The sequence below is a fragment of the Phyllobates terribilis genome, unplaced genomic scaffold (assembly GCF_046119375.1).
Source record: "Phyllobates terribilis strain yellow unplaced genomic scaffold, ASM4611937v1 Scaffold_7__3_contigs__length_470593459, whole genome shotgun sequence".
In the NCBI taxonomy this organism is placed as follows: domain Eukaryota; kingdom Metazoa; phylum Chordata; class Amphibia; order Anura; family Dendrobatidae; genus Phyllobates; species Phyllobates terribilis.
Window position 1 is genome coordinate 327,526,393 of NW_027362767.1, and position 21,573 is coordinate 327,547,965.

The following is a 21,573-nucleotide window of genomic DNA, read 5'->3' on the forward strand; positions in this document are numbered from 1 at the left end:
CTTTCTCCTCTCTATTCGTACAATTGTCAGACACTTAACAGTTAGTAAGAAAGCTGTCAGGAGTCTTTAACAAGATATGAGAAAACTTCTAGCTACAGCGATTGTGTTCTAAAACGCTTCTATCTCCTATGCAGAGGCGTCCCTATGATTAACACATAATAACTTCAGCACTTTTAAACATGGGCGTTCTTATATTTCTCCTTTTATATAGTTGTCTCTTTTCACAATAATTCATGCTATTCTTGTATACCAAAACAGTAAGACATGATGTAAAGTTATAGTATGAGCCCGGTCCTATTTGTTTACTTTACCAACCTATACAAGACATGGAAAGATAATTAAAGGGAATGTATTACCTACAGTACAGACCAAAAGTTTGGACACACCTTCTCATTTAAAGATTTTTCTGTATTTTCATGACTATGAAAATTGTACATTCACACTGAAGGCATCAAAACTATGAATTAACACATGTGGAATTATATACTTAACAAAAAAGTGTGAAACAACTGAAAATATGTCTTATATTCTAGGTTCTTCAAAGTAGCCACCTTTTGCTTTGATGACTGCTTTGCACACTCTTGGCATTCTCTTGATGAGCTTCAAGAGGTAGTCACCGGAAATGGTCTTCCAACAATCTTGAAGGAGTTCCCAGAGATGCTTAGCACTTGTTGGCCCTTTTGCCTTCACTCTGCGGTCCAGCTCACCCCAAACCATCTCGATTGGGTTTAGGTCTGGTGACTGTGGAGGCCAGGTCATCTGGCGTAGCACCCCATCACTCTCCTTCTTGGTCAAATAGCCCTTACACAGCCTGGAGGTGTGTTTGGGGTCATTGTCCTGATGAAAAATAAATGATGGTCCAACTAAACGCAAACGGGATGGAATAGCATGCCGCTGCAAGATGCTGTGGTAGCCATGCTGGTTCAGTATACCTTCAATTTTGAATAAATCCCCAACCGTGTCACCAGCAAAGCACCCCCACACCATCACACCTCCTCCTCCATGCTTCACGGTGGGAACCAGGCATGTAGAGTCCATCCGTTCAACTTTTCTGCGTCACACAAAGACACGGTGGTTGGAACCAAAGATCTCAAATTTGGACTCCTCAGACCAAAGCACAGAATTCCACTGGTCTAATGTCCATTCCTTGTGTTCTTTAGCCCAAACAAGTCTCTTCTGCTTGTTGCCTGTCCTTAGCAGTGGTTTCCTAGCAGCTATTTTACCATGAAGGCCTGCTGCACAAAGTCTCCTCTTAACAGTTGTTGTAGAGATGTGTCTGCTGCTAGAACTCTGTGTGGCATTGACCTGGTCTCTAATCTGAGCTGCTGTTAACCTGCGATTTCTGAGGCTGGTGACTCGGATAAACTTATCCTCAGAAGCAGAGGTGACTCTTGGTCTTCCTTTCCTGGGACGGTCCTCATGTGAGCCAGTTTCTTTGTAGCGCTTGATAGTTTTTGCAACTGCACTTGGGGACACTTTCAAAGTTTTCCCAATTTTTCGGACTGACTGACCTTAATTTCTTAAAGTAATAATTGCCACTCGTTTTTCTTTACTTAGCTGCTTTTTTCTTGCCATAATACAAATTCTAACAGTCTATTCAGTAGTACTATCATCTGTATATCCACCAGACTTCTGCACAACACAACTGATGGTCCCAACCACTTTTATAAGGCAAGAAATCCCACTTATTAAACCTGACAGGGCACACCTGTGAAGTGTAAACCATTTCCGGTGACTACCTCTTGAAGCTCATCAAGAGAATGCCAAGAGTGTGCAAAGAAGTCATCAAAGCAAAAGGTGGCTACTTTGAAGAACCTAGAATATAAGACATAATTTCAGTTGTTTCACACTTTTTTGTTAAGTATATAATTCCACATGTGTTAATTCATAGTTTTGATGCCTTCAGTGTGTATGTACAATTTTCAAAGTCATGAAAATACAGAAAAATCTTTAAATGAGAAGGTGTGTCCAAACTTTTGGTCTGTACTGTATATTACGAACAATGTTTTTTTTAATGTAGACAGTGATTTTGGAAAATAAACTTGATTTTATTTTCTGATGACGCATTCCCTTTAAATAATTTTTCATCAATTATATTGTAAAATTAAAATGTATTCATTTCTTATTTTGCTAAATTGGTTGAGCTCAGTTGTGACATTATTGTATATAGGTAATTATAGTGGTTTTACCATCATCATTCCCATAGCACAAAAATATGCCATCCAATTTAGATCAGAAGGGGGCTGAACTGTGAAGGGACTTAAAGGGGTATTCCAATCTCCAAAATTTTACCCCAATATGTAGTCGGTGTAATAATAATAATATTGGCAAATACCTACAATTAGAAATGTAGTATAGTTCTTCTGATGAGCTATGTCTCTTACCTCATGTGCAGACATTGCGGTATCTTAGGTTACGGCCTCTAACAACTAACTAACTGTCACTACATGAGTTGTCATAACCATGGACACCCAAGCTACTGCAGTGCCTGCACAAGAGGTAAGCGACATAGCTAATCAGAAGTACTATACTACATTTCTAATTGGAGGTATTTGCTAATATTATTATTATTACAAATTGGAATAGGATCTTGGAGATGGGAATACCCTTTAAACTAATTCATTTTCTTTATACCTTCTACTGTTTGGAAAATCAATTTAACATATAATCGACATATTTTCTAATTTGAGTCACAAGCTGATACAATGTACAGTGTAGAAATGTAAGGGTAGGTTCACACAGTTTTTTTCGCATGAAAAGTGCAGGCTATGACTAGAAAATCGCTGCAAACATTTTGCACGTTTTTGATCTGATTTTTGGTCCTTTGATCTCAATAGAGAGAAACAGCAGTAAAAACACTGGAAGAATTGGCACTCTGCGTTTTTTTTTAAAAATACATCACGTGTCAGAAAAATGCAAGGAAGAAACACACACTGTGTGAATGGCATTTTAGAAATCTCATTCATTATGTTACTACCATAAAATGCCGATTTTTATTCTGCGCATAAAAATGGATAAAAAACGCGGTATGTGAAAAAGCCCTAATAAAGGCCGTACAAAGCTCTCCAACATTTCACATACGAAAAGAATGAGATAGTTTTTTCTTTAAAGTTCTAATTTAAGTATATAACATATAAAGAGGAACGCCACACTTGACTTGAAATAGAAGATTAAAACAGTGTATTTATTAAATAAAAAACTACATAATATTCATGTAACGTACAAAAAATTCAAAGGAATAAATGAGCACACAAGTGGTGAGAGCGATTGGGTATATCGGTATGCAAATAATGGTAGACTCAATATCTGATAATCAATATCAAATTGAGATTGAAATTCATGCATATAATTCTTTCGGTGGCTATAAGTAGAGTCATATGTATAAAAGTGCAAGTGCATAATTATACCACAATTGTCATACTGAAAAACATAGCCCAAATTGGTGGAAAAATAAGTCCGCAACAAAATAAATAAATGTATTAGATCAAGGTTAAGTAATTTAGATTATGATCCCATGAGGGATATAGTTACCCTAATCAGTCACCTAGACACCTGTGCCCGACGCACATTTCACATATTTGCTTTCCTGGAATTTTTTGTTCATATTACATTAATGAAATATTATGTATTTATGTAAGTGATTTAATGAATAAACTATTTTAATCTTCTATTTTAAGTGTGGTGTTCTCTTTAAAGGTTACATAGTTCTCCTTTAGCACACACTTATTTTTTGGTTGTTGTAAATTAGTTCTCATTTTAAGAAATAACTCTTGATTCTTTTTTGATGGATAGTTCATTTTGGGATTCAGATCCTTTTTTGTCTCTGAACTCTAAATATCTTTTTATCACATACATATAAATAAAGGACTTTTCTCCGTGGCCTCTGAGAGGTGCCGTGTTGGCTATCACAGGTATAATAGAAGTCACATTAGAGCGGTCATGTTTTATTGATTTATCGGGCTCTACGGCTTCTTTTTTTGAGCTTACATGTGAAAGCTAAGTGTACGTACACTGCCAATGTATTGTGGCCACTTTTTACAACAAATCCTTTTCTGGCAACTTTTACTATATGGGTGGTATGCCCTGCTGTGTCCTACAATGTAACATGTGGCCACTGAAAGACTCAGCATGTTGATTCACACACAATAGGATATTACCAGTGTAATGGAAAATGAGGGCTTTTCAGTACATAAAAATAGCACATTAAATATAAGCACTTCCCCGTGGAGCCCCTTGTGTAGATATTCGTGTCTCTCCGTTGTTACAGTACATGAACTCTGAGACATCTGGAGCTGGGTAGACACATTGTTCTGCGATAGTCTCACTTTTATATGAGTAAATCTCCAAAAACAATAAAACAATATGAGCAAAAGTTTAATTGCAATGTGAATTTATGAGCACATACTACGCCCTTACTAAAAAAAGAAACGGCTCCTCCCTCTGTGCATCATATATGATGGCATGCAAGTGAAGCGTAATTTTTGGCCAACTTTTGCCCCAAATCCTGCACTTGCTGACCCTTTAATTGAAACAGCTGATTTCCCTGATGAAGCCAGAGTCCTCTCTGCTCGCTGAGTAGTAATGCTCGTTATTAGGACTTACGATGTAGACAATTCAGGGTGAAAGTAAGAGCTGTTAGCTAAGGACGTACATACTGCAGGGGCAGAGCATGCTGTTATCGGGCCTTTGGAGGGAGGACACAAAGTCAGGACCCATTATGGAGGGGTGACAAATACGACAATTGCCACAGATCCTAATTTTAAAAGGCGAGCGCTTAAAATGGGAAATAGAGAAGCAAAATAAAACTACAAAATATATTTTAATCTCTGTTTTTCCATCTGGAGGAGAACATGGGGAAGGAAGGGAGGTAGGAAGGGAGCAAGCAGGAGAGGGATGGATGGATGGAGGTAGGTGGGAGGAGAGTTGGGAGAGAGGGTTTGAAGGAGGGCGGGAAGGAGGACATTATGGTAAGAGGGCAGGAGAGAGGAAGCAAGACTATGGCCCCGCTGCATCAAGACTGGCGTTTTTCATACTGGTCTTGATGAGGAGAATGTTGGACTCAGATGCTTTTTCATGAATCAGGAGCAGCAGACAAGTGGCGTACACCTCTGTGCTCGATCCTCCACAAATCTTACTCCAGCCCCTGCTCGTCATGAATTTGAAGAGTGGAGGTCACCATGCCCCAGTGCCACCCTAGCTGTGCCCATTTCAGCAGATCTTAGAAAAACTGGTTTGAAGACACCAGAAGTAGCAAAATTTAGGTGCATCTCCAAGTTACACATAAATTTTGCAACTTTTCAAAGTTTTTACGCCAGAATTTTGTTGTGAAAGTTTTGATGCATCGGGCCCTATATGTGAACAGAACAAGGTACAGTTACCTATGACACTGTTAAACATGCATTTTTATTTTTTAATCCTAAATAAGAGCACATGGTTGAGAGATAAAGTATCTTTATTAATATTTTTAAAGGGAACCTGACAGCATGTATCAGATACTGGTTGCATGATTTCAGCCATGTATGTTTGACTCTGAAACGCTGCAGCGTTTCAAAGAAAAAAGTGGGTGAAAAGCTGCCAGAAACTGAGCAACATGGGAGACTAGTCGGACAGGTGGGTCCCTGGTGGCTCCTCCCTGCCCACTGCCAGTGACTGATAGGTCTTTCTCTATATACATATGTCACTCCAGGGCAGTGGGTGGGGAGAAACCACCGGGGACACGCCTGTTCGACTACTCTCTCATGCAGCTCGATCCCCGGCAGCTTTCAAAGTATATTTTTCTCTAAAGAAGTCAAACATACACAGCTAAAATCATACAGCCAGTGCCTGATACATAGGGAGTATTAAAATAAAAACTTTTATACGTAACCAGCCCCATGTGTTTATCCAAACGTTACATCTTTGTGGAGTGTAATGCACTATTACAGTGGTATTATGAGGGCAGTATACATTAGTGTTATCTTGGCACTATATGTTGGTATCATTTAGAAAAAAAAAATCAAATTTAAATTGATGTTTATCACTAAGAATCAACTTTCCTATAAAACAAACTAGCTAAATATTTTTGAGAATTATCTGTATTACAAGGACCGCAATTGATATCATAACAGGATATGGCTACCTGTGTGGCCTCCAGGCTCTCGCTAACGGCATGCATTATAAAGTGACTGTCAGATATTGGTGCTCCAGCAATGGCTGATCACTAGTGTTGAGCGATACCTTCCGATATCAGGAAATATCGTATCGGATTGGATCGGGCCGATACCCAAAAAGTATCGGATATCGCCGATTCCGATACCGGAAACCAATGCAAGTCAATGGGACACAAATATCGGAATGAAAATAAACCCTTTCTTTCCTTGTAGGTTAATTCTACATGAAGGAAAACAACTAAGAATAATGTAGAATGACATGAAAAGCCGGCAATTCATCAGCGGCATACACCGGTACCCGACAATTTACAACAGAAAGAATAGAGCTTCACACATAGATTAGATAGATAGAAACATGTCAGTCACATATATATGAAGTACAGTGACAGTGTTGCTTACTGTACTTGTCATTTAGTGTAAAGGATTTATTAAAAAAAATATTAGTGTTTTCGTGCACCGTCTCTTTAAAAAAGCCGGCCGGCAATTCAGCAGCGGTACCCGACAATTTATAACAGATAGAATAGAGCTTCACACATAGATTAGATAGATAGAAACATGTCAGTCACATATATATGAAGTACAGTGACAGTGTTGCTTACTGTACTTGTCATTTAGTGTAAAGGATTTATTTAAAAAAATAATAGTGTTTTCATGCACCGTCTCTTTAAGAAAGCCGGCCGGCAATTCAGCATCTGTACCCGACAATTTAGAATAGAAAGAATAGAGAATCACACATAGATTAGATAGATAGAAACATGTCAGTCACATATATATGAAGTACAGTGACAGTGTTGATTACTGTACTTGTCATTTAGTGTTAAAATAAAGGATTTATTTAAAAAAAAATTGGCGTGGGGTTCCCCTTAATTTTAGGCTCTAGCGGAGGTTAAGCAGACAGCTGGGGCAAATGTTTGAAGCCTGGGAAGGGGGTAATACCCACGGAGCTTCCCAGGCTACTAATATCAGCCCCCAGCTGAATACCTAGCCTTTACTAGCTATTAAAATGGGGGAACCCCCCCCAAAAAATAACGTGGGGTCCCCCCTAATTTAATAGCTAGCACAGGCTAGGCAGACAGCTGGGGGCTGATATTAATAGCCCAGGAAGGGTGCCATGAATATTGGCCCCCTCCCAGGCTAGAAACACCAGCCGTCAGCCGCCCCAGAAATGGCGCATCCATAGGATGCGCCAATTCTGGCACTTAGCCTCGCTCTTCCACGCTGCCCTGGTGCGGTGGCAGGGGGTAATAGGGTTGGGGTTGATGTCAGCTTATAATGCCAGCTGACATCAAGCCCAGGTTAGTAATGGAGAGGCGTCTATAAGACACCCCCATTACTAACCCCATAGTCAAAGTTAAAAGAAAACACAAACACCCAGAATAAAGTCCTTTAATTGAAATAAAGACACAATTCTTTATTGTTCTAAATTAAACCATACTTACCATCACGCCCATTCCAGCTGAAGCCAACGATCTCCTGCAATAAAAGTAAAATAATAAAGCAACCTCATCCTTACCTTTCCATGGTTCCCACGACAGCTTCAGCTCTGCTACATCGAGATGACAGGCTGGACCGCAGCCGAACGCTGCCATCCAGCCTGTCATCCCGCAGACACGGAGAAGCGCAGGCATGCTTGCGCTCCTCAGTGTCTCTCTGTGACGTCATCCAGATGAGCCGAGTTCATGTCCAATGAACTCAGCTCACCTCATGCACGTCACTGACAGCGTGGGAAAATTCTCCTGCACTCAGCGCTTCAGCGTGAGAATTCTCCCACGCTGTCAGTGACATACATGAGGTGAGGTCATGTCCAATGAACTCAGCTCACCTCATGCACGTCACTGACAGCGTGGGAAAATTCTCACGCTGAAGTGCTGAGTGCAGGAGAATTTTCCCACGCTGTCAGTGACGTACATGAGGTGAGCTGAGTTCATTGGACATGACCACGGCTCATCTGGATGCCGTCACAGCCAGACACTGAGGAGTGGAAGTGTGCCTGCGCTTCTCAGTGTCTGCGGGATGACAGGATGGATGGCAGCGTTCTGCTGCGGTCCAGCCTGTCATCTCGATGTAGCAGAGCTGAAGCTGTCGTGGGAGCCATGGAAAGGTAAGGATGAGGTTGCTTTATTATTTTACTTTTATTGCAGGAGATCGTTGGCTTCAGCTGGAATGGGCGTGATGGTAAGTATGGTTTAATTTAGAACAATAAAGAATTGTGTGTTTATTTCAATTAAAGGACTTTTTTCTGGGTGTTGTGTTTTTTTAAATACTTTACTAGAAATTCATGGTGGTCATGTCTAATATTGGCGTGACCCCATGAATTTCGGGCTTAGGGCCAGCTGATAATGCCAAGCTGGCCTTAACCCCTTTATTACCCAGTGAGCCACCGCACCAGGGCCCTGGATGAGTTGGGTACAGCGCCAGAAGATGGCGCTTCTATGAACGCGCCATTTTCTGGGGCGGCTGCGGACTGCAATTTGCAGCGGGGGTGGCCCAGAAAGCTTGGGTCTCCCTGCGCTGCGGATTCCAGCCCCCAGCTGCCTAGTTGTATCTGGCTGGACACAAAAATAGGGCGAAGCCCCACGCATTTTTTTTTTAAATTATTTCATGAAATTCATGGAATAATTAAGAAAAAAAGGGCTTCCCTATATTGTTGTGTCCAACCAGGTACAAATAGGCAGCTGGTGGTTGGGGGCAGCCCATTCCTGCCTGCTGTACCTGGCTGGACACAAATATAGTGCGAAGCCCCACGTCAATTTTTTTTAAATTATTTCATGAAATAATTTTTTTAAAAAAGGGCTTCCCTATATTGTTGTGTCCGGCCAGGTACAAATAGGCAGCTGGTGGTTGGGGGCAGCCTGTTCCTGCCTGCTGTACCTGGCTGGACACAAATATAGGGCGAAGCCCCACGTCAATTTTTTTTAAAATAAATCCATTATTTTAACACTAAATGACATTTGAGGAGTTAATAAAGATGCAGTCCCTAAATTATTATTTATTTTTTAATTAATTTTTCCCAAAACTTTTGACGTGGGCTTCGCCATATTTTTGTATGCCAGCCAGGTACAGCATCCAGCTTCTATGAACGCGCCATTTTCCGGGGCGGCTGCGGACTGCAATTTTCAGCGGGGGGGGGGGGGGGGAGGCAGAAAGCTTGGGCCTCCCTGCGCTGCAGATTCCATCCCCCAGCTGCCTAGTTGTACCTGGCTGGACACAAAAATAGGGAGAAGCTTCACGTATTTTTTTTTTTTAATTATTTCATGAAATTCATGAAATAATTAAGAAAAAAAGGGCTTCCCTATATTGTTGTGTCCAACCAGGTACAAATAGGCAGCTGGTGGTTGGGGGCAGCCCGTTCCTGCCTGCTGTACCTGGCTGGACACAAATATAGTGCGAAGCCCCACGTCAATTTTTTTTAAATCATTTCAGGAAATTCATGAAATAATTAAAAAAAATTGACGTGGGGCTTCGCCCTATATTTGTGTCCAGTCAGGTACAGCAGGCAGGAACGGGCTGCCCCCAACCACCAGCTGCCTATTTGTACCTAGCCGGACACAACAATATAGGGAAGCCCTTTTTTTCTTAATTATTCCATGAATTTCATGAATTTAAAAAAAAAAAACGTGGAGCTTCGCCCTATTTTTGTGTCCAGCCAGGTACAGCTAGGCAGCTGGGGGCTGGAATCTGCAGCGCAGGGAGGCCCAAGCTTTCTGGGCCCCACCCGCTGCAAATTGCAGTCCGCAGCCGCCCCGGAAAATGGCGCGTTCATAGAAGCGCCATCTTCTGGCGCTGTACCCAACTCATCCAGGGCCCTGGTGCGGTGGCTCACTGGGTAATAAAGGGGTTAAGGCCAGCTTGGCATTATCAGCTGGCCCTAAGCCCGAAATTCATGGGGTCACGCCAATATTAGACATGACCACCATGAATTTCTAGTAAAGTATTTAAAAAAAACACAAACACCCAGAAAAAAGTCCTTTAATTGAAATAAACACACAATTCTTTATTGTTCTAAATTAAACCATACTTACCATCACGCCCATTCCAGCTGAAGCCAACGATCTCCTGCAATAAAAGAAAAATAATAAAGCAACCTCATCCTTACCTTTCCATGGCTCCCACGACGGCTCCAGCTCTGCTACATCGAGATGACAGGCTGGACCGCAGCAGAACGCTGCCATCCAGCCTGTCATCCCGCAGACACTGAGAAGCGCAGGCATACTTCCACTCCTCAGTGTCTGGCTGTGACGGCATCCAGATGAGCCGACAATGAACTCGGCTCACCTCATGTACGTCACTGACAGCGTGGGAGAATTCTCCTGCACTCAGCGCTTCAGCGTGAGAATTTTCCCACGCTGTCAGTGACGTGCATGAGGTGAGGTCATGTCCAATGAACTCGGCGCACCTCATGCACGTCACTGACAGCGTGGGAAAATTCTCACGCTGAAGCGCTGAGTGCAGGAGAATTTTCCCACGCTGTCAGTGACGTGCATGAGGTGAGCTGTGTTCATTGGACATGACCTCGGCTCATCTGGATGCCGTCACAGCGAGACACTGAGGAGCGCAAGCATGCCTGCGCTTCTCAGTGTCTGCGGGATGACAGGCTGGATGGCAGCGTTCTGCTGCGGTCCAGCCTGTCATCTCGATGTAGCAGAGCTGAAGCTGTCCTGGGAACCATGGAAAGGTAAGGATGAGGTTGCTTTATTATTTTACTTTTATTGCAGGAGATCGTTGGCTCAAGCTGGAATGGGCGTGACTGTAAGTATGGTTTAATTTAGAACAATAAAGAATTGTGTCTTTATTTCAATTAAAGGACTTTTTTCTGGGTGTTTGTGTTTTTTTTAAATACTTTACTAGAAATTCATGGTGGTCATGTCTAATATTGGCGTGACCCCATGAATTTCGGGCTTAGGGCCAGCTGATAATGCCAAGCTGGCCTTAACCCCTTTATTACCCAGTGAGCCACCGCACCAGGGCCCTGGATGAGTTGGGTACAGCGCCAGAAGATGGCGTTTCTATGAACGCGCCATTTTCCGGGGCGGCTGCGGACTGCAATTTGCAGCGGGTGGGGCCCAGAAAGCTTGGGCCTCCCTGCGCTGCGGATTCCAGCCCCCAGCTGCCTTGTTGTACCTGGCTGGACACAAAAATAGGGCGAAGCCCCACGTATTTTTTTTTTTAATTATTTCATGAAATTCATGGAATAATTAAGAAAAAAAGGGCTTCCCTATATTATTGTGTCCGGCTAGGTACAAATAGGCAGCTGGTGGTTGGGGGCAGCCCGTTCCTGCCTGCTGTACCTGACTGGGCACAAATATAGGGCGAAGCCCCACATAATTTTTTTTTAATTATTTCATGAATTTCCTGAAATAATTAAAAAAAAATTGACGTGGGGCTTTGCACTATATTTGGGTCCAGCCAGGTACAGCAGGCAGGAACGGGCTGCCCCCAACCACCAGCTGCCTATTTGTACCTGGTTGGACACAAACAATATAGGGAAGCCCTTTTTTTCTTAATTATTCCATGAATTTCATGAAATAATTAAAAAAAAAAAAACGTGGAGCTTCTCCCTATTTTTGTGTCCAGCCAGGTACAACTAGGCAGCTGGGGGATGGAATCTGCAGCGCAGGGAGGCCCAAGCTTTCTGCCCCCCGCTGAAAATTGCAGTCCGCAGCCGTCCCGGAAAATGGCGCGTTCATAGAAGCTGGATGCTGTACCTGGCTGGCATACAAAAATATGGCGAAGCCCACATCAAAAGTTTTGGGAAAAATTAATTAAAAAATAAATAATAATTTAGGGACTGCATCTTTATTAACTCCTCAAATGTCATTTAGTGTTAAAATAATGGATTTATTTAAAAAAAAAATGGCGTGGGATCCCCCATAATTTTAGTCTCTAGCGGAGGTTAAGCAGATGGCTGGGGCAGATGTTTGAAGCCTGGGAAGGGGGTAAAACCCACGGAGCTTCCCAGGCTACTAATATCAGCCCCCAGCTGAATACCTAGCCTTTACTAGCTATTAAAATGGGGGACCCCCCCAAAAAAATGACGTGGGGTCCCCCCTATTTTAATAGCCAGCAAAGGCTAGGCAGACAGCTGGGGGCTGATATTAATAGCCCAGGAAGGGTGCCATGAATATTGGCCCCCTCCCAGGCTAGAAACACCAGTCGTCAGCCGCCCCAGAAATGGCGCATCCATAGGATGCGCCAACTCTGGCACTTAGCCTCGCTCTTCCACGCTGCCCTGGTGTGGTGGCAGGGGGTAATAGTGGTGGGGTTCATGTCAGCGCCAGCTGCCATGAAGCCCAGGTTAGTAATGATGGGCGTCTATAAGACACCCCCATTACTAACCTACAAAGTGTTAAAAAGAAAAAACACACTACACCCAGAAAAAAATAATTTATTTGAAATAAAACACACAATTTTATTTAATTCTTAGTTTACTAAAAATAATAGTTACCTGTCCACGTTCCTGCACTGATCTCCCATGCACAGCTGTCACATCTGGAGATGGTGACAGCTGTGCATGGCTTCTGTAAGCTCACGCTGCCGGGAACACGTCCACTCCCGGCAGCAGGAGCCACTGACTGAGGTCACCGGAGTGCATTCAGGCAGCGCAGCTCCGGAGACCTCCTTTACAGCACTGCTGTACCGTGGGAATTTCTCACGATACAGCAGGGCCGTAAAGGAGCTAACCGGAGCAGCGCTGCCTGAACTCCGGTGAACCCTTACGGCCCCGTCATTCTAGCGGCGGCAGCGGTTCAGAGCGGTCACATTCTATGTGGCTGCTCTGAACTGGAGATCTTCGTGGGACACTCGTGGACTGCTACGGAGGGGTAAGGATAAGGTTGTGGTTTATTATTTTATATTTTATTACAGGAGATCGATGGCTTCGGGGAATTAGGTGTCTTGGTGAGTATAGGTGTAGTTTTTTATTTTTTACTTTATTTTAGGTGGCGATCGGCGGGGACAGGTAATGTATGAACTAATTTCTTTTAGGTAACCACTGGCCACCAATGACATGTATTTAACATTTATTGGGGACACAGTAGGGCAATTTAAATAGCAGGATCAGTCTGATGGGAACTACTGCTCCCATCGAGCTGATCCTGCTGGCACGAGTGGACGGGGGACAGACATAGGCCGATGGGAGTAGTAGTGTCACATCGGCCTATGTCTGCCTGCACGCACACACACCGCACACACCCGCACACACCGCACAGACACCGCGCACACCCGCACAAACATCGCGCACACACCCCGCACACACACCCCGCACACACACTAATCATGACGGTCTGATGGTCTGGGGGGTGTGGCTGACCTGTGCGGCCGTGGGAAAGTTCATGTGAGTTCATGCAGTCAAGCATGAACTCACATGAACCCTCTGAGGGCACCGCGGCTAATTCAAATGAACAGCTGATCGGCATCAGCTGATACCTCAGCTGTTCATTTGAAATAACCGGCGGGAAAGCGCAGCACAGAACGGGAAAGCCGGCGGTGAAGTCTTTTCACTGCCGGCTTCCCCGCCCGGGTCCTTCACTCCCCGCTCCTTGGAGCTGCGCTCCCCGCCCGGTCCTAACTTACTATCGGGATGGGAGGTGGCGAGGGGAGCGGAGGATCGGGGTGGGAGGCTGCAGGGAAGCAGTATGGGGCTGTGTGATTGTTTAAAAGCCGGCGGCTTTATACCGCCCGCCGGCTTTTAAACAATCAGGAGAATTCTCCCCCGCTGGGATGGCATTCTGATGACAGGCTGGATCGCGCTGCCATCCAACTTGTCATCCTTCACAGACACTGCAGAGCGCAGGCATTATGGGAACTTCCGATTCCGGTATCCGATATTGTAAAAGTATCGGAATTAAGTATCGGAATTCCGATACCGCGAATATCGGCCGATACCCGATATTACAGTATCGGAATGCTCAACACTACTGATCACTAAAGATGAGCGAACTCGAATTTAAAAGTTCAGGGTTCGTACTAGACAGTCAGTGTCCGGTGCTAAACGCCGAACATGAACTTCTCCCGGAAGACTATTGCAACTTTGGAGTTCCGGGGGAAGTCCGGGAGGAGAGAGAGAGAAACATTTTCCAGCTCAAAAGTTTGGATCCCAATTGTTTTCAATGGAGTTCGGGATCTGGTTCAAGTACCTGGTACCTGAACCGAACTTTGGAATAAAGTGGGTACCAGAACCCAGACTTCCAAGGGTCCGCTCATCCCTACTGATCACCTCTGATTATATAAACCTACTCAGAAGCGGCACCCCGTCCCGCAGCAACCAGGTTCCTGTTCATTCATGAAGTTGCTTATTGTTTGCTGTTTTGAGATGAAGTTAAAAACTGAAACATTTCTTAGATTTTGCCTCCCTAGGCCAAACTTAATGGTGACAAAGTGAGTCCACGAGCCTGTCCAGAGGCCTACCCATGACAAGTATAATATGATACTCTAAACATGTCACATTAATATACGGGGTGGTCCAAAAGTAGGTGGACAGAAAGTGTAATAAGGTTATGAAGGGGGCGATTTATCAAACACTAAATTGCAGCCGCCTGTCTGGATCATCCTCCAATAAACCATGAATTAGACGTGGACGATAAGCTTTCCACCCAATAGATTTCAGGATTCGCATGATAGAAGCTCGTGAAATTCCCAATTCCAGAGAGGCTCTTCTGTGGACTTTTTTGGACTCTGAACAAATGTTTCAGCAACAAGTTGTTTATTATCTTCTGTACAGACTGTTTTGGGTCGACCAGTTTTTGGAGCATTAAGGATTGAGACAGTGGCATTGAATTTGTCACGGTAAATGGTTTGTCTCTTTGGGGCTTGAGTACCAAATGTTTCAAAATGTTTCAACCCAATTTGCTCTAACGGTTTCAGCATTTTGAGATTTCCAATACTCTGTTAAAATCTATTTTCTTTGATCTGCATTTAAATTATTTGCCATTATGTATTATCTGAATTATCTGAAAAGAAAAAACAGATTTGGGGGAGATCTATCTGTGAAAACTAGATCCGTGAAACTGGCTCAGTTGCCCTTAGCAACCAATCAGATTCCACCTTTCATTTTCCAAAGAGTCTGTGAGGAATGGAAAGTGGAATCTGGTTGGTTGCTAAGGGCAACTGAGCCAGTTTCACTTTACACCATGTTTGATAAATCTCCCCCTTCATAACCTTATTACACGTTCTGTTCACCTACTTTTGGACCACCCTGTATAATCCCTTCTATATTGAGTTATTCCTATGGTTGTTATCATATAGCAAAAAAATGTGTCACCGATTTGCTGCATTTCTGTATTATCATTCTACCAGGTTTATTACAAAAAGTGAATATCTGGCAGTGGGACACCTTGGTATTAATATACCATCAAGCACAGTGTCATTTTTAGAACAGGTTAGATAGAGGTGCTGACAGACAAGGTACTATTAGTTAAACCATTTTTGTTTTTTGCCAGTAACTAATCTCCATATAATTGGGTATTGTTAGCAGTTTGTGAAGCAGCCATAAAGATGACATAAAGCCGGCGGTCGGACCTGCTAGTCCTCATCACTTTCCAAGAGACACAGGGCTGACTAGGTCACAGTGTGTTCTCCTCCTCGGCCGCGCTCATTACCATTCCCTCTCTCCGTTTCCTTCCGCCTTCCCGGAGTGGTGCCAAGCCTGTATTACCCTCCAGGCAAGCAGTGCCTGTGGAACAGCTTCTTCAAATGCTTGCGCTATTACCATTATAATTGCAGAATTACTGATGCCAGCTCTGCCCACTCCCTTCTTCACAGAGAAAACAAGCATTTTGCTCTTGACATACTGTGCCTCCACTTGCCCAAGTGGAAAAACAGAAAAAGGGATGGATTATGTGCTGAGCAAGATTCATTGTTTTACAGAATAAATTAGCCTGATGACTAAAGAGGAGCTGGCACTGATTTCTAATGCATGCAAATTGGTAACACAGGCGGAGGATCCAGTCTGCTGATATCAGCCTCTGTATCTTGGGCAGACGTACTCCTTTTCATTTTCTGACGAATGGTGTTACTTCTGGCCAAGAACAATCGGCATACGGTTATGAACCCTAGATCTGTCCTATATCTTGCGTCATCCAATATCGACAGGTTCAGCCGGCAGTCTAATGTGTATGGGGAGCCCAGATCATTTATTGTCGGGAGACGTATCGATCCGGCATGTCTGATTTCGGACTGACAATCGTATTATCTGCCGGAGATAAGTCGTCGTCTCACATGTCTAGTGGTTACTTTCTCATAGAGAGTACAGGAGCACTTGGCTAAGCAAGCAATCCTGTGTATGGGACAGTCGGCTGAGATGATTTTTGGCAGAACGATCGGCTGAATCATTGTTTGGCCGTCAGCCACCTAATGTGTATGGTCGGCTTTACCTAAATAATCTAGACCTGGTTTACGGATAAATACATAAAAAATATGGTGCCCCACTCGCATGCCATATTTCTGTAGCCAAAATCAGTAGTTGGGACTGTATTAACTTTTTGAATCACTAATCGTAAACACAATAGTGTCACATTGTGTCCACCTATGGGGGATATTTTTTTCTTAAATGCCTGTATTTGGAACTAAAAATCATTTTTGCAATTGTGTTCCATTTAAAGTTTTGCGCCATTTGCCTTCTACAGCCTCTATGTTACACTGTCTACTGCTGGCTGCAGAAGGAGTTAACTTAGAATCCATCAGTCAGCCCGGTATGACAGTGCAAAGAGGCGTTTGTAACGCTTTTATCTGTCTTTTTCTGAGATCATCTCGGCTGATTTATGACCACAGACCACATCAAAGTTGCGTGTGCAGAGAAACACGTCAGTAAAAGCCAAAGAGTGCAACATTTTCAATTAAACCCAATTGCAAAAAAAGATATTTAGCTCCTCAACACATTCAATTAAGTAAAATAAAAATGTCTCCAAAGATTTACAAGCCCTTTAATACATTTCGCTCTACAACTCAGAGGCTGGAATCACACGTGACATTTTTGTGGCGCTGCAGTTTCTAAACCAAAGCCAGGAAAAGTTCCAGAAAAATGTAAAGAAAGACTGATAGTTCTCTTTTCTTTTGTATGTTGGCTCCAACAACTACATAAAAATTGCATTTGTGAGTTTAACCCTATACTGTCATAAAAGTTTTTAATAGCTTCTATTTCCATCATAAAATATATGTGGCATTTTACAAACTGCTAAAACTGCAGTGAACCTAAAGAAACCTGGGGTTACACAATACATTTTTCACAAGCAATATCCAGGTTATGTAGTTAAGTAATTTATAACTTCATACAAAGAAGTTATTTTTGTGGGACTTTTTTTAAAAAAATGTCACTGAATTATTTTTATCAAACTGAATTTAGAAATATCAGTACCCAGACTCGGACTGGCGCATCGGGGAGCGGGTAAATTCACCGATGGGCCCCTGTCTAGAACTGCTAATGAGCAGTACTAATATACTTGATAAATTAATCAACTAATCATTCATTATACAAACTACTTTGTTTAAGATTACATAGAAAGAAGGGTACATTTGTGTATTAGGGTCAGGTTTTTTTAGATGTAGCTGAACAGTGGGCCCTTAGAGTCAATCTTACTGGTGGGCCCTTGCCTCTCTAGTTTAACACTGTCAGAACCCCCAGAACAAGAAAGTAATATCACCCTACCAAATAGATTCACTCAACAAAGTGATGTCAATGGAGATTAGAATTTAACCTGGTTTAGGCATGGTGCCCGAGTGCCATAGTAGGATAGTCATACGACCCACGTAACAGTAGCAGCATGTCGTTGTACTGCATGTCTAATAAATAACTTAAAAAGGACTCGTCAGCTCTCATGACGAATTCGTTTTAGTAAATATTTCTCCACAAAATAAAAATGCTGGATCAACTTTTTCGGAGGACACCGTTTTCTGCTGTTCCTCCGTTATTCCTCTTGGAAAATTATAAATGAGTTGACTATTGAGGATTCCCATTCCTCTTGTTAATCAGGTGTGTCCTTACACTGTCTGACGCAGATCGGGCAGCATCAGAGCGTACAAGGACATGTTGCATTGACAAGGAAAGTGGTAAAACCACCATTTTATCATTTCCAGGAGAAAAAATAGCACAGTGCCGATTTTTATAAAATAAGATGCATTGTTATTTTATGGTGAACAAAAAATAGACAAGTCCTTTTTTGTTGTAAGAGCAGATTCTATAATCCATTTTGAGAAAAAACAATTTGCAATACAGATGCGTCCATCCTTATCGATCTGCGAATTTCATTAAGGACTCAAACTTCTGGTGCAATTCAATATATTACAATATGCTGCAATACACATGTCAGACACCGGGTGGCCACACATAGACACATATAGCATAAACATCTCATGACAGAGTTTTGCAAAAGTATTTTTTTAGATGGTCATCATGCCGTACTCATTTTAGGATATTTCAATCCTAGTGGAAAGAAGAAGAAGGATGCAAAATGATATAATAAGCTTTACCTCTAACATCAACTGGGTAAACTCTTCATTACTAAGGAAAGACGGTTTCCAGTCCTGCCTGATTTCACAAGCTTCTGTCTGTGCTGTGATTTCTAGGAAAGAGGCAATACATTGTACATGAATATACATGAAATATTACTAGAAGCACACCATTATGGTGTATCCACCATGCAGCCGTATAGCATACCTTTCTGTTTCTGCAAGAAATCAATAGTTCTTTGGAGAATGGTGGACTTGTCCATCTTGAGAGGGTGTCCATGACCGTGCAGCATTGTACATAGCTCCTTAATGAGGACATTAAATTGGTCTCTTCTCTTCTTCTCAGATTTATTCCGTGAAGCCCTGAATCAAAACCATACAATAAAAGGTATTATAATAAAGCAGCACTATATGGTTTGTACAAGGCTATGCTCATATCTCCTAAGATTTGGATTGTGGGAAGCCTCACACTTTGCCGCTGCTCCAGGAATGCCCATAAGAAAGTATAATAATGCCCCTCTTATATGTATATTATCATAGGTCGTATCCTTTTGTGGTGGGCTTCCTGGGACTGTCCATGACGGGAAAAAGAAAATGTGATGGGATATGCCATGTTCCTCTGTAGGGTACGTTGTGGGGGTGCCACTGTGCAAGGAAAAATTGTAGAGGGGCCACAGTGATAAATAACAAATGAGGTCCCTTCGTTGTCTAGATCAATGGGGTTCCAATTGGTTGGACCTCTATCTAGCACAAAGGGATGGCATATCGTACATTTATGCTGTGACTCTGTGAGATGGTAATACCTCTTTAAAGAGGTGTAGCAGGTGCCCAACATCCTAACTAGAAAACTACCATTCAAGTACATACACTGTAACTACATGTACAAAGTTGTTAAAGGAAATTCTAAATGCTATACAACACACTGCCTCACAGTGCAGCACAGGCTTATTTTAATCCTCATCTACTCGGATAAATGAAACCATGAGAAAACAGTGTAAGCTTATGTGCACACTGAGCTTTTCAATGCATTTTTTTGAGCAAAAACTGAGCAGAAACTAACGAAAACTCTCCAAATCCTCCTCCAAGTCTCAAAACTCTGCAAAAACTTTGAGTTTCAGCTCAGTTTCTGCTCCAAAAACTCAGCAAAAAGACTCTGTGTGTGTACAGCCTAAGCATATGTGCACACAGAGTCTTTTTGCAGACTTTTTGAAGCAGAAATTGAGCAGAATCTCCACGTTTTTGAGGTTTGCGATTTTTGACGAGGATTTGGAAAGTTTTTTTCAGTTTCTGCTCCAAAACCTACTAAAAAACTCTGTGTGCACAAACCCTAACAAATCAGGCAGCCTCAAACAAGGACATTTACAGAAGTATTGTCTGCAAAAACAGGGATAATAATAATAATAATAATAATAATAGTTTATTTTTATAGCGCCAACATATTCCGCAGCACTTTACAAATTTTAGGGGGGACTTATACAGACAATACAGAATAAGCATATCTCATATCGAACGGAGTGAGGGCCCTGCTCGCGAGCTTACAGTCTATGAGGAAGTGGGGGAGACACAAAAGGTAAAAAGTACATATATTGTATAATGCAGCCTTGATATACTGAATAGGATAAATAATAATACATGGACTGGTCGCCAGCCAGTATGTGTGCAGTCCTGACAGAGGCTTTTATGTGCATGGTTGGTTTGAACCCGAAGTTGAAGAAGATTTTAATATGGGGGAAAGCTGGGATGGACAGAGTGTGTTTAGGTGATACGCCAGTCTAAAGAAATGTGTTTTTAGGGTTCGCTTGAAACTGTGGGTATTGGGAATTAATCGAACTGTCCTGGGTAGTGCATTCCAGAGAATTGGCGCAGCACGCGAGAAATCTTGGAGACGGGAGTGGGAAGTTCGGATTATGGAGGATTTTAGTTTCAAGTCATTTGCAGAACGGAGGGCACGTGTAGGGTGGTAGACTGAGACAAGGGAGGAGATGTAGGGGGGTACTGAAGCATGGAGCGCTTTGTGGGTAAGCGTGATAAGTTTAAAACGAACTCTATATTGGATGGGCAACCAATGCAATGACTGGCACAGGGAAGAGGCATCTGAGTAGCGGTTGGCGAGGAATATGATCCTGGCTGCTGCGTTCAGGACGGATTGGAGAGGGGAGAGTTTAGTAAGAGGGAGACCGATTAGTAGAGCGTTGCAATAGTCAAGACGAGAATGAATAAGAGCGACAGTAAGAGTTTTTGCCGAGTCAAAGGTGAGAAAAGTCCTGATTCTTGAGATGTTTTTGAGGTGTAGATGACATGAACGAGCGAGTGATTTGATGTGAGGAGTGAAAGAAAGATCTGAATCAAAAATGACCCCAAGACAGCGGGCTTGTAGCTGGGGAGTAATGGTTGAGCCACAAACGGAGATGGCAATATCGGGCACAGGTAGATTAATGGAGGGAGGAAAGACGAGTAGTTCAGTTTTTGACAGATTCAGTTTTAGGTAGAGGGAGGACATAATGTTAGACACAGCAGAAAGACAATCACTGGTCTTTTGTAGTAATGCAGGGGTGATGTCCGGAGCAGAGGTGTATAATTGGGTGTCATCAGCATAGAGATGGTACTGAAAACCGAATCTACTGATTGTTTGTCCAATAGGAGCGGTGTATAAGGAGAAAAGAAGGGGGCCGAGGACTGATCCTTGAGGAACCCCGACAGTAAGAGGAAGTAGGGAGGAGGAGGAGCCGGCAAAAGACACAGAGAAGGAGCGGTCAGAGAGATAAGAGGAGAACCAGGAGAGAACCGTGTCCTTGAGGCCAATAGTGCGGAGCATAGTGAGGAGGAGCTGATGATCCACAGTGTCGAATGCTGCAGAGAGATCCAGGAGAATCAGCAGGGAGTAGTGACCATTAGATTTAGCTGTTAGTAGATCATTAGAGACTTTAGTGAGGGCAGTTTCAGTAGAATGTAAAGAGCGGAAACCAGATTGTAAAGGGTCAAG

At 42.8% G+C, this 21,573-nt stretch overlaps 1 protein-coding gene across 3 annotated transcripts in view; it reads right to left on the reverse strand.

The window, feature by feature from the left end:
• The window catches only part of LOC141154787 (neuronal PAS domain-containing protein 2-like), a 212,568-nt gene that overhangs the window by 53,955 nt on the left and 137,040 nt on the right, over nucleotides 1–21,573 (reverse strand). For all 3 annotated transcript variants that reach the window (XM_073641197.1, XM_073641198.1, XM_073641196.1), the window contains exons 4-5: nucleotides 18,799–18,953; nucleotides 18,612–18,703 (exon numbers count right to left, since the gene is read on the reverse strand). In XM_073641197.1, coding sequence (XP_073497298.1) covers nucleotides 18,612–18,703; nucleotides 18,799–18,953 — 247 coding nt within the window. The remainder of the gene's footprint in view (nucleotides 1–18,611; nucleotides 18,704–18,798; nucleotides 18,954–21,573) is intronic.